This window comes from Neomonachus schauinslandi, chromosome 3, assembly GCF_002201575.2.
Source record: "Neomonachus schauinslandi chromosome 3, ASM220157v2, whole genome shotgun sequence".
NCBI lineage: Eukaryota > Metazoa > Chordata > Mammalia > Carnivora > Phocidae > Neomonachus > Neomonachus schauinslandi.
In genome coordinates this window covers 120,989,585-121,003,674 of record NC_058405.1, presented here as the reverse complement: position 1 = coordinate 121,003,674, position 14,090 = coordinate 120,989,585, and the positions used below count along the sequence as shown (strand labels likewise).

Sequence of the window (14,090 nt, the reverse complement as noted above, 5' to 3'; positions counted from 1 at the left end):
GACTGATTTCCACTAAAAACATTATTTTAGATGGTGTTATTCTGCTTCAGATCTGAGGCTTTCTTAATCAACCTAATGAAGAATATTTTATTCAGAAACTGATTTTATTCACTTTATAGCTTTATTTTCTTCCATCAGTAAAATTTATAGTTTTTGAAATCTAGAGGATAACTATGAAAGTAATTGAAAGTCACAAAGAATAGTTATTCTGATGAATGCTCATGGAAATTATATTTTACTTCATCAGGGTTTTTTTTGGTGCTAGCTAAAGGTTAGAATAATTTCACCAAAAATTAAAATGCATGGCACACTCATATTTGGTTTCTTATTACCATTTCCACTAAAAGGAACCCGAACTTCTTAGAGAAATGGCTCGTTCCAGACCTGAGGCAAGGAAAATGCAAGTTGTGCCTGAGAATCCTGTTGTGTTTGAAAGCAAGAAAATTCTCAAGAGCTAAGAGGATTATGTCAAAAGGATAAAAGAGTATGCTAGAAGGGGCTCTTCCTGGCCAAATTTGGGATAATTTGAGTATCAAAAACAATGACAGAAACCATTTACAACACATTGATTTGAACTAAATTCACAAAGCAATAATAACTATCCCCTCACTACCAGAGAGAGAGAGAGAGAAAGGGGTGTGAGGAAGAAGAAACTTTTCTTAAAAAAGAATGTCAGCTATTAAATGGAGGGGGAACGATAGAATTAAAGATCGCCATTTTGTAGCCCATGCTAAAAATCATTGGTAAAAGATGGTTGGGTTACAGAGTGTTCCTGTAGAGATTACTTGTCCTGCACAAAGAGAAAACTTTCACTTTTCAGTGGAAAGTGATAGCAGTTACCCCTTGAACCAAGTGACCCAATTTGAAATTACTAGTAGTGGGACATCTTCACATTACATCTCCCTGAGGTGGTACAATCAGAAGTTTACATTGCCATAGAATGTTCTTGCGATAAAGCTGCATCTAGTGAGGCCACTAGATTCCACTTCCACTTACAGGAAATCCACAGTATAGATGAACAAGTGAAACTCTGATGAAACACACAGACAAATCTAGAACATGGTCTATTCAACAAGATAACTTGACTCTTAAAAAAAAAATCCAAATAAATAAATAGATAATAAATAATAAAAAATCCATTGTCATAGGAAAAAAAAGAAGAGTAGGGGGACTATTCTAGATGTAAAAAGTACAGATATATAACAACCAAGTAATATAATGTATGAAGTTATTTTGATGTTAAGTAAGAAAAAAAATCTATAAAAAAATATAGGAAAACTAGGGAAATTTAAATATGGAATGGATATTAAGTGATGTTATGAAGCTATTTTTACTTTCCTTAGGTTTTTGGGTCTTTTTTTTTTTTTTGGTTTGATAATGGTATTTTGGCTATTAGGAGAATATCTTTATTCTCAGGAAATGATGCTGAGGTACAAGAGTTAAGTGGCATGATGTTTGCAATTCATTTACAAATGAATCAGGGAAAAAAGCAAATAGATGTATGTATACTTATATTTACACACACTTATATGCATACATATATGTATATATGTATATATAAATATTTAGAGAGCATTCATAAATGTGGCAAAATATTAAAAATTAATCTTGGTAAAGCATACATAGGTATTTATTATACTATTTTTAAAATTTTTCTGAATCATGAAAAATTTTCAAAATAAAAAGTTGGGAAAAGTAAAAATACATGTAAATTAACTTTAAAAACCTACTACTCCAATGATGTTTTGTCCTTTGATGAACTGTTTTAGGAATATTTCATTTGTATCATGTCTTGATAAATTTAATTTTAACAGAAAATAGCAGCCACTACCAGGATCAAGAAAGTGGAACTTGCTGTCAAGTCCTGGCTACATAACCTTCATGACTTTGGGCAACTCACTTTTGCCCCCTGAGGCTTGGTTTGCTCAATTGCATAGTGAGAATAATGTCCTGCCCTTCCACAAGACATGATGATGATATTATAAGCAATTACAAGGCATGCCTTCAACCCCAAGTAATATATTGGTGGATTCCTTTTTCTTCTCCTGTGAAGTGAAAATAATTTCATGAAAAAGGAGAATTGGACTGGAGGCTTTCATGAATAGCTTACCTTTCAGACCACAAAATCTACATGCAGCCACAAACACTGCCGATTCCATTTCAGTATTTTGCCCTCTGGCTTTATATGCTCTCTTCAAGAAATGTAGCTTTTCTTCTCTGGAAAAGGACCCCAATGCTCCATCTAGCTGACCTGGCCTAAAAGAGAGTGGAGAACTCTTAGCAACTTGATGTCCTACCAGCATGGCAACAGCATCACTAAGGGGCTTGCTGGGGACCCAAGTGCTCGATGGCTAACTCTAATGCTTGGGTCTGCACTCCTGGTAGGACAAATCCAGCCATCTGAATCATCCTATCAAGGAACCTGGAGCAAGGCTGTGCCCGGCTCGGGTATCTTGTTGAAAGGAGTCTCCATGATGTTGAGCGCTCCAGCTCTGGGGCAGGTAATCGTTGAGTGACCACTGCAGCTAGGACTGTACTGGGACAGCAGGACCCAGAGGGCTGCTAGGAGATCTGCCCTTTGAGGAAAACCTCAGGTTGCTTCCATGACTGGGGGATGGCTCAGGGACAGGTGCTGGCGGAGAAGCAGCAGCTTCAAGCCTCCTGAAGTTATTGAGGATCAGGAGGGTGGTTTGGACGGTGCAGTTCTCCATCTCTGTGAGGACAGTGCTAGCTGTATATGGGCAATTGACTTGTCCCCTCTCTCCCCTGCCACACATGTCTCAGGCTGCATGCCACCCTTTTGTGATCACTTTTTCCCTGCTAGGCTGCTCTCAGGGTTCATTTATCACTTAATTTCACCTGTGTAGCTAGTGAAGCCGGAAGGAAGTGGAGAAAAGCCTGATGCTATCTTCCCCGTGCCGCTCCCGATTGAGGGGGGAGGGTTGAAGCAGGGAGGCTGATACACTCTGTCACCATCCATTATTTGCACAGTCCCCACTTTGGCTCCCTTCCTGCTCTTTTCCTCCCTTTCCTCTTACACACTACTTCCACCCTGGCTGTCTGCTTCTCCTTGTTCCCTCCTCCTCAGTGCTGCCTGCCAGCACCTCTAATGCAGTGTTATATAAGCCAATTCAAACTCCGATGTCCCAGAAGGCGAGCAAGTAACATCCATGAGGTCTGCCTGGTCTGAAGAGAAGGAACAGCCTTGCCTCACCTTTAGCAAACGTAGCCTGGACATGGGCGGGGTCTTGCCAGGGCTGCCATGCATATATTATTTTATATTTTTTATGTTATGTTATCTCCAGAAGCCAAAAATCTGGACTTTCATGCGAAACCTCCAGAAATGTTCAATGTTGGCAAAATAATTCACATTTTACAAAATACTGTGCAGGCCAAAGAAAACATTGACTCCAACAGGCTGCCATTTGCAAGCTCTGGCTGAAACCTATCAATGACCCTCCCAGTGAAGGGGCCGTGGCCTATCACAGAGTCTCAGCCCTATCAGACCCAACATGCCTCCTATTTTATAACACATATATACTGACACCCCTTTGACTAACCTGAAGTAACATTTGTAGATAACATAACCTGTCTCCATACATAATTTTTTAAAAATTCAGTATAATACCCTAAGTTTGATCCAAGGGAAAAGAAAAGAAACATAATTGAAGATGAGATAATACTTAATTTGATGAACATACACAAACACAAAAACACTACAGGATTTCTAGAAGGCCCTTCAAGGAATGGTAACAATCCTGCTTAGGTTCTTTCTTCTGGAATGAGCAGAGTCTGCCCTTGAGGGTCTTTTCTCCTGGCCCCTCCCCCACCCCTTGTAGCAAGAGCTACTACATGGCAAATCACCTGATTTCGGGACCCCTCATGGTTGAGAGATAAAAGTACCATTCTGAGACTACCCATCCCTTTAGACTCCCTCCCCCAAATATTTTTCCCCGTTTTCTGGTCCCTACTCTCCCTGGGTACCAGATCCCTTCTGAAGTATGGGTGAATGTACCTTAAAATGGCAGAAACATAGAATCAGCATTTCCACTTTTCCCAGAGTCACCAGTTTAAATGAAAGGCATAAACAGAGATAAGATTTTGCTAACATCGCTAATTGTATTTTAATATTTGATTTGTTCTTGGAGGATTAAACCCACTCTTAATATAAATTCATTATGGATGTTTCTCTGCTGCTTATTATGTCCTTACATTCCTATGCTCTAGTAAGCCAAAAAGGCTGTTTCAGTTCTTTTATTTAATCCCCAACTATTTAATTTTCTAAAGCAGAGTTTTTAATGTAAATTATGGCCTTGAATAACAAAGAGTTGCAACAATTTTCTGTTGCTTTCCCAGTTTGTAACTTCTTGTCACCTTCATAAAAATCCTAGGTACACATCACATGTCTGATGAGGACTGGAAAGAGGGGATTCCCTTGCTGTAGCTGAGGAGCTCTTGGGCCAGTTTCTTAAGTTTAGCACTTCAGGTGGTGATGTTGTCCAAGATTACCTATTCGAACCAGGGATCAAGGAAGGAGTCTGTGGCCGCATCTGCTATTACAACAGACCCCAGGGCAGTATTGCAATGTGAGATTAAAAGAGTGGTTACAGAAGAATGTCACTTAGAATTTACTTTTGACATGTAGTATGTAATCCATTCTGCCAACATTAATTAATGCTGGTTGCTAATGATTCTCCCTATTTTCATCTTTTAAATTATTTTCTTTTCCAAATGCAATTAAATAATAATATTCAGAACAGGCATTTACATTTGCTGTCTTTCCAGATTCACGTTTACAACGTGATCAGGTTTAGATTTCAAGACAAACATGACTTTTGGACATGCAAATTAGTACCGGCCTTCAGGCTCAAATTTGAGTAAATTAGGTCAGGAATAAACTAAATGAGCCTGCCAGCAAGTAGCTTTCATAAAGTGATGTGACTACTTGATATTTAATCTTCTCTGCAACTCCTTGATTACTATAATTTCTTTGCATCTCTATCCTCTCTTCCTTCTGATTCTTGTCACATCCACCCCCCCCCAACCCCATGTAAATTAGGCTTCTTGGCTGACCTTCCATTGCTGCAAAACCTGGCTTGCTCATGGGACTCAGGAACTCAAGTCTCAGGGACCCGAGAAACCATTTTCTGCCAACTCCTATTGTCCCTGCCTGCAATGCTGTCTTGTCCTCCCCCACACTCTTTTTTTTTTTTCATCAGACTACCTACAACTCATTCTTCAGGTATGAACATAAGTCACTTCTTTCAAAACTGAATCATGGAGGGGGAAAAGATAAAAAGCAATAATATGGATAGGTTACATTAAATTTCCCCAGCCCAGCTTTTTTTTTTTAATTAACCATTTTATTTATAAGATAACGGGGGCCATGCCTATTTGTAACCCATGGATAACCTCGAACATTATTTGACAATAGCTTTAGTTTGTCCTTTTCCCCATTTGTTTTTTTAATTTTTTATTGTTATGTTAATCACCATATATTACATCATTAGTTTTTGATGTAGTGTTCCATGATTCATTGTTTGTGCATAACACCCAGTGCTCCATGCAGAACGTGCCCTCCTCAATACCCACCACCAGGCTAACCCATCCTCCCACCCCCCCTCCCCTCTAGAACCCTCAGTTTGTTTTTCAGAGTCCATCGTCTCTCATGGTTCTTCTCCCCCTCCAATTTCCCCCCCTTCATTCTCCCCTCCTGCTATCTTCTTCTTCTTCTTTTTTTTTTTTTCTTAACACATACTGCATTATTTGTTTCAGAGGTACAGATCTGTGATTCAACAGTCTTGCACAATTCACAGTGCTCACCATAGCACATACCTTCCCCAGTGTCTATCACCCAGCTACCCCATCCCTCCCACCCCACCCCCCACTCCAGCAACCCTCAGTTTGTTTCCTGAGATTAAGAATTCCTCATATCAGTGAGGTCATATGATACATGTCTTTCTCTGATTGACTTATTTCGCTCAGCATAACACCCTCCAGTTCCATCCACGTCATTGCAAATGGCAAGATCTCATTCCTTTTGATGCCCAGCCCAGCTTTTGATCTAGTTTTTGATCCATTCTGATTTCTGTGTACAGCCTGGATAAGGGGACATATATTGATAGTGCCCTAGACTCTCTGTGTCTTAACATTTATTATACTTTGTAATTACTCACTGTTTGTCTATTGCTGAGATAACACATGAGCTCTATAAAGGTAAGAGCAATGTCTGTTTACTCTTTTCCCTGCAAGCCTAGCATTATGCCTATTATAGGTACTCAATAAAAATTTGTTGAATGAGTGAATGCTTCCATAGAGATGCCATAGAGCAGAGATCTGCAAACTACCATCCATGGGCCAAATTCAGTCTGTCTTTATAAATAAAGTTTTATTGCAACACAGCTACATTCATTCATTTACGTATCTCTGGTTGCTTATACACTACAATGGCAGAGTTGAGAAGTTGCAACAGAAATCATATGATTTGTAAAGCCTAAAATATTTACTATCTGGCCTTTTACAGAAGAAGTTTATCAACCCCTGACACGGAACACAGCCATAACCCTCTGGATTTTTATAAATTCCAATATTGATCAACATGGGATTAATTTAGAAGATCCAGGGAGATACCCATGATAAAAGAGTGTTGGTGGGCCAGAAATTTTTAAACTAAGTCAAAAATAACTCAAACAAGTGGCTTCTTGAATTATTTACAATGTCCTAAGAACAGGAAAGTGATTGAGAAGGAATTTGAAAATGTGGGCATCAAAAGTGATATTATTCACCTACCATCCTAATATTTAGATATGTTAGAACATTCATATCTTGGTTAAAGTCTCTCAAAGGTCAAAATACCATTTAATCTGGTATTTTATCCTCATCAAGGTTTGTTGGCTCATCTAAGGAGTGGGAACATCAGCAAAGGAATGAGTTTTATCTTCTTTGTCTCTGAATGCAATGCTGCTTAAAAGAAAACAAACATTCGCATCCTATCAATAAGCTAAGAGCTCTTAATGAGGACAAAACTTCAAAATGAAGGTATCCACAACAGCACAGTGGTTTCATTTCCCACCATTCATAGACTTTCATTGTGATACTGGTACAGCCTATGGGCTGGATGCATTGTGTTGCCATAAAATGAAAGAACTAGGACCCATGACCATGAGCTGGATGGTCAGCAGAGTGCCTTGCACGTGGCTCATATCAAGTGGCAGCCACAGCAGCAAGGACGGTACATTGCATGGGCATGGGCTATGCACACAGATCCTTGTAGCCCACAACCCCAAATTATAAACAATCTTAATAACACTATTACCCATTTCATCCCCAAATGCACTGGTACCTACTACTGATTATTTGGGGGTAACATTGGATGAAAAACAATCCAACAGGATGCCTGATTTAAAAGTGATTGCTAACATTCTCCTTCTCTTTCTGGATGGGCATCCACAGATGTTCTTTATCCCACCTGTGAGGTCCATGGCTGGACTTGACCCTGTACAAGGTCAAGTGGTAGAAAGGGCGTAATCTTTGTGAATATGACTGTTTCTAGTGAAGCATGGCTCAGCCACCTGTGCTCTGTGCTACTGGACAAGTCACTTCTCTAATTTCTTGTCCAAGGTCTTCTAAGGTCCACACTTATTCCAAAACTGTGTAATTCTGAGAGCAAAATCACAGCCCTTGCCATCCTGTCACTCTGCCAACCAAACCTTCTCAGTTACAGTGTCCTGTCTGTATTTGCATTTGGTGACATAGTAAAATCACCTCCTCCCAAGGTCTGCTCCTGGAGAAAAGATTGGAAAAGAAGGAGGTTTCCTCAGAACTTGGCATCAGCCCCAGTGTGGAAGCAGAGACACAGCCCCTGACCAGCCAAGGAAGAAGGGAGTTGGGGGGCAGGGGCTGGCCAAACCTTAGGAAGCATCACCTGGCCCTTCCCTAAAAACCCAGCCTGATCTCTTCTGGTGTGTTGATGAGGAAAAGACCCAACCAAGTAAAGGGGTGTAGCCACTGACATGAGCTAAAACAAAGTTTTCCTAAGAGCTCTGAAGTCTGTGTCCTTAGCTGACAAATGAGGCAAATCTTAGTGATTAATTTTTCCCTCCAAGCACTTATTTCTGTCACTTATAAAATTCCTCAGCCTCAAAATTTGCTCATACTTATACTCAAAACTTATACTTGTCCTCATACATATTCGTCAGCAATTCTTCCAGTCTTCCCCTTGAGAATACCTAAGTCCATCTGGGCAATAGGCAGTGTGATCTCTCATGCTATGTTTCCATGGAGGAAAAAAAGAGGAAGATAAAAAGGAAATATTTCTTTAGATTTCTTTAATTTTCTTTAAATTTAAATTTCTTTAAATTTCCTCAAGCCCAGCCTCCTGACACTTTCTAGCCCATCTGGGTATCTGCTGGGCTCCAAGGATGTTGCCGTATTTTGGCAGCTACCCTGTATGGAGCAATCACTTGGATTTAATAATAGAAATTAAGCCATCTCACCTATTCTCCCTGATGTACCAATTCTGGTAATGGTAACATTACAGCACCAGGCATGGTGCAGTAATTTGATGAGTTCATGAAGCATAAGCATAATAGAAATAGAGGGAATGCCAATGCCATGCTGTTGAGAGAAAAGAGAAAGTCATTATACATCTTGCAAACTGGTACATGCACAGGACATATTTTCTTCCTTCATTACAAGTTAACAGCCCTCAGATAAATTTACATAATCATTATGACTTTGCCAAAGCTGAGGAAAACGTAAGTCAGCTCTAACTGACGCCTACCTGACATGCTGATAGATGTGTCCATCTGTGAGGATCAGACAGAGACATCTCCCTGCCAGTTACACGGAGTTCAGCCCTCATTGTCAAGAGCAGAAGGTGGGGATGGCATGGTGTACTGGTGTGTCAGGGCATGGCCATTTCTCATCGCCCTGCTGGGCTCTTTACAGTGAGCCTTTGAAAAAGAGCTTTTTGCAAGATTGACTTGTTTCTGAGGAGATATAAATTTGGCTGCCATGCAATTAGTCCTCTTCCACCATACTAAATGAAATAATAAATCCATTTCATTGTGCTCATGTGGCCTTGTTCATTCGCTAATTCAGTGTGAGCTCTGAAAGGTATGAGGTAGAGGTGTGGGCTACATCCACATCTGACCATTCAGAGCATAGGTGAGGCTATGTTGCTATACTTTATGACTATAACCCCTATTTTCCTCAGCATTTGCTACAATAAAATCAATATCACTAGAATAGGGGTCAGTATAGTTTAGAGGATTTAGTAACTCCTGGGAGTTACAATATGTTCTAATAACTCTCCAGAAAGATCCTCTGTGCTGGAATTTGTAGGAGCTGAAACTGAGTTTTGAATCAGTGGCTATTTCATTCCTAACAAACATTAGAGGGTCAAATGTGTTCTTCAATGTGTTCTCCTCTTGGACAAAGGACTTTGCATGACGAAAAGTACCAGGGGCATCTTGGCAATTAGGTGATGTCTGCCACTAATTCTCTCAATAACAAATCTGGAAAACCTTTGTAACCATGACCGTGATGTGCTCAGCTGAGTTCTCTCCCTTTCACCATCAAGAATATTAAACTATGGAAAGTTTGAAGCTCTGGGTTCCCCATTTTGGTTCCCATTGACCATGTCCTGACTTCCAAATGCATTGTAAGCCTCCTGGAGACATGAATCAAACCTGTATTAATTTGTATGTCCAAGATTAACAAGTCTGGGCTTTGGCACTGGCTCTGTCACTAATGAGTAGACTCTCTAAATCTCATTTTCCTCAACTATAAATTAAGAGAATGAACTATTATTTGATCTATTACGTTCCTTCTAAATCAGATATTTGATAGGTTTATGATTATCACTTATTATGCAACATGATGATAAAATGACAAATGGGCTTATATTCCTGCAAAATCTCTCTCTCTCTTTCACACACACACACTCAGCAGCTGCTGGAGAGAAAGAATTTTTAAAGAAGGGGTCCCAATTGGAAATCTCTGTTTGCCTAGTGAGGGCTGCTCTTAATTAGCTGACCCCTGGACATGATACATATTTCAGGCCTTTTCCCTGACAGGACAGCAGGGTCAGTCTAGTGCTATTTTTATTTCTTACTCTGAAGTCTTACTGCTTGTTTATGATAGTTTCGTATTTATATAAACGTTACCTTTTTTGTCCTTACCCATTTACTGTGTAAAAAAGAACAGTTGTAGTCTAAAAGTCAAGTGAAGATTAGTAAAACAAAATTTGCCAAGATCGGAGAATACTCAGCTTCCTTCCAATGTAGACATTCTATAATAGTTGAATGAACAGATGACTAAATAAATGGATTCCCCCATCTGAGCCCCAAAGCAGGTGTGAGGCCTTCTTGGCCCAGAGGGGAGATAAATTAGGTGCCCAGCTGGTGTTACATAATCTTCCCTTCTTTACCCCAGGCTTCCAGCCACGTTCATCCATCCTTCCATCACCAGGTACTATCAGGTGATTGACGGATGAGGGCTATTCTCTGGTGTAGGAGCCACAGGTAGGTCCGCTCCTTAGAAGTGTTACACATCTGCAGTGGACTCTTCCCCGGTCCTCTGGCATGCCTGGCTGTGCCCTTTAGGAGGGCTGCAGTGTCCAGACACATGACAGATATAGAGCTATTGTTTCGGAATACAGCCCTGTGGCAGAGAGACAGACTTAGAAAGGCCAGCTGGGTGCTCACACGTATACACTCTCCTTACGGGGATGCTCCCCTGCGTCCAAGAGGGAAATGGTCTCTGTGTTCCCTAAAATTGCAAATCATTCCGCTTTTATTTTGTCTTAGGACACCATGTGTGTCCAGAGCTGTTAACATAGTCCGAATACAGAGAGCAGTTCATAAGAGCTTGTGGAAATGCATTAGCAGCTTTTCAGCGAGCTGAGTATAGTGTTAAACAGCATGCTTTGACAATTCTGAAAATTGGCCCATGTGTACGAAAAGCTCAACATTCCCAAAGCTGGGTAAGGGGTAGAGGAGAGAAAATTGTTGGTGGCTTAATCAGTTATAATCTAAAGAGAGGAGGTGTGCTTTGAAGGCTTTTCCCCCCTAACTTGAATAGCTAAGTGGTAGCTGATAAACTAAAGTGACACCGAATGCCGTGTTCTGCCCCTAGGGCTTTTTCCAACAGCGAATGCCACACCTAGGCACTTAATTTAATTGTGTGAAAATGCAAAGCAGGTGAGGAGAAAGAACTCCTGTATTCAGAATCTCCCACCTTTTTCTGCCAGCTTGTGATGAGTACCTGAAGGGCAACCATTGAGTACTTAGACCAATGGAGGACACAAGATCAGTTTTGTGCATACAATATCTGTCTGTCCCAGCTCAGACATCCTTCATGTCCTCTCTCCAATCCCAGCTCCTTGTGTATAAACACTGCAAACTCTTTCATTTTGTTGGGGCTCCCACCAACGCAGACAAATTGTTAATAAAAATAAACAATTGCCTGCCTTATAACTGGGATAAGAACCAAGGGTCAGCTTTCAACTTTAATGTTTTTATTTTATTTTTTCTGTACTTTACCTAAGAGTATGTATAGATGCTATGGGTTATGTTCATGAGTTAGCTAATTTGCATCATTGACCTGTAAATAAGGCAACCAGAAGCAAAGTTTGATGTACTTAATTAGTAAAGAAAAAGATAATCACAAAATCAAAGTAGGTGTTGATTTTGTTCAAGTAGGTGTTTCCCGGCATTTCTGTTTACAGTGAACATCAGCCAGCCTCTTGGGTTGGTACAGACAGCTCATTTGGGCACATTAGCAGGCCATATGCTTACCATGGACATGGAATATAAGTAACATAAGGGAAAAAGTACTCTGAGTTTTAGATATGTCTTCTCATTCCACAATCCCAAACATTAGTTTTCATTGTAAAATGTGCTACGTTAACTTAAAGCTTTAAAGAAATCACATCAAGACTCTCCAACTTCTCTTTCAGAAGAAATTCTCGTGGAATAAGCCTTATCGCGTAGCCTGGAAATTTCACCATGCTATTTCATCAATTCCAATAATTTCTTTTTGTTTTGTTCCCATTTTAACATCTCTGAAATTATCATAGGTGTTGCAGTCAAGGGTGTCAAATCTAATAAAATGTGGTAATAAAACTGTCTATAGTTGCTTGTGTAACAGCCTATCAGGAGCACACCCGCCTCGGGGATGGGTGAGGTGGAGACCAGAGGGAGGATGGCAACAGCCTAACAGCATGGGTAGCCTGGTGAGCACCAGGAGGCAGGAGCAATGTCAGAGACCCAAGGAAATGCAGCCCATAGAAGAGCACCAGGAGCAAAGTCATTTGGAAATCTAAGCTAATCCCTGCTCAGCGGGAAGCATGCTTCTCCCTCTCCCATTCCCTCTGTTTGTGTTCCCTCTCTCACTGTGTCTCTCTCTGTCAAATAAATAAATAAAATCTTTAAAAAAAAAAAGCCTTAAAAAAAAAAAAAAGGAAATCTAAGCTAAGCAGTGAGGAGCACAGAGTCTGAAGAAGGTCCAAGAGAGAGAGATAAGGCAAGAAATGTAGTGTTTAAGGGCCTGCCCAACCCTATGTCTTGATTAAGTGACTTGCTTAGTGTTACACACATAATCTCTATGTGCCTCAGATCATCGCCTCCAAGATAGAAAAAATGCAGAACCCTTCGGAGGGTTTGGTAAGGATAAAATGGGATCAAATATGGAGGAGGACATTGCACAAACAGGTGACTTCTGAGTGTTCAACAAATGACAACTACTATTTTTCATATCATGTAGCAATTTTCTGGCCTTGCTTTTGAGCTTGCTTATTGTTTCTGTATTTGCAGAACTTAGTACAAATGAACCTGGTTCAAATCCAGTAAGGAAAAGGCAGTTGGTGGTGCTTAACTGATGTGGGCAACATTAGGCAGAGGATCAGAAGGATTGATGGCGAGCTTCCTTCCAGCAATGAAGAATATCTGTCCAGGGAAATACCCAACTGAGGTTATGGAGTAGGCACCCCCATTCACAAATGATTTACTAGGACTATTGGGTGGTCTGATCACACGATGCATTCTGTTTCCATTTAACAGTAATTCCTGTTCCACACTCATTTTCAACTATAGGATGTAATTATCCTTTTATCCAGGGTCTCTGCTTCTCTTCTACCCTCATTATTGTCTTTTCTGTGCTCTCTTATGGGTTTCTCTGATGGGCCTAAGGTTGGTAATGAACTGCAATGCAAGTTAGCCATAAAGGCTGGGTAGCGAAGAGGGTAAGACTGTGGTCTAAGGTGAGTTCTTAAGTTATTACTGGTAATTCATGACATTTTTCCCTCGGTTGGTATGGATAGTTAGGACTTGGCTCAACATCTAAGTACAAAGAGGTCATTTTTGTTGTTGTTTTCTTTTTACAAAATACAGTAGTTTGAAAATAACCTCATTGTGTGGTGCCAGTGAATGTAAATTACAGCTATTCAGATTGACCATAAAACCAAAACAGATGTTAGAATAGCTTGCAGTTTGAATTCTTCTTTGAACTATAGATAACTGCTGTAATCAGCAAGAATTTCTGAATGTTTCTGGAGACACAAAGATAATATGTATAGACAGAAACATTTTCATTCTTTTTTTTTTTTAAAGATTTTATTTATTTATTTGAGAGAGAGAGAGAATGAGAGAGAGCACATGAGAGGGGGGAGGGTCAGAGGGAGAAGCAGACTCCCTGCCAAGCAGGGAGCCCGATGCGGGACTTGATCCAGGGACTCCAGGATCATGACCTGAGCCGAAGGCAGTCGCTTAACCAACTGAGCCACCCAGGCGCCCCAAAACATTTTCATTCTTGAGGACTTACTCCTAACTCAGACTTACTAAATATCACCTCTAGACACAATTTTCAGTCTGGCTGCTTTAATGAGAAGTAAAATATGGCTGAAGACCACCAACCAACATTGACCTTAAGTGGCACTTTCTGTGATTTATGTCCCAAACAAAATTCTCATTTTCCCTGGTTTTATCAAAGAAGATAGAAATGCATTGGGAAGGAGTCTTTCTAAAGAATTAGAAAAATATGCTATGGACTTTGAGTAATGACTGCCAGAATGAACTCATTTTCAAATA

General features: G+C 40.2%; 1 protein-coding gene across 1 annotated transcript; it reads right to left on the bottom strand.

Moving 5' to 3' along the window:
- Positions 1-203: 203 nt before the first annotated feature.
- On the bottom strand, positions 204-11,439 carry UPP2 (uridine phosphorylase 2; the record flags this gene model as incomplete). The annotated part of the gene is given in 8 exon segments (XM_044913611.1): positions 204-265; positions 2,111-2,256; positions 4,365-4,422; positions 4,425-4,579; positions 8,495-8,616; positions 9,940-9,954; positions 11,310-11,370; positions 11,372-11,439. Coding segments are annotated over 8 exon segments (687 nt in total), but the record flags the coding sequence as incomplete, so codon positions are not given.
- Between the last annotated feature and the right edge of the window lie 2,651 nt (positions 11,440-14,090).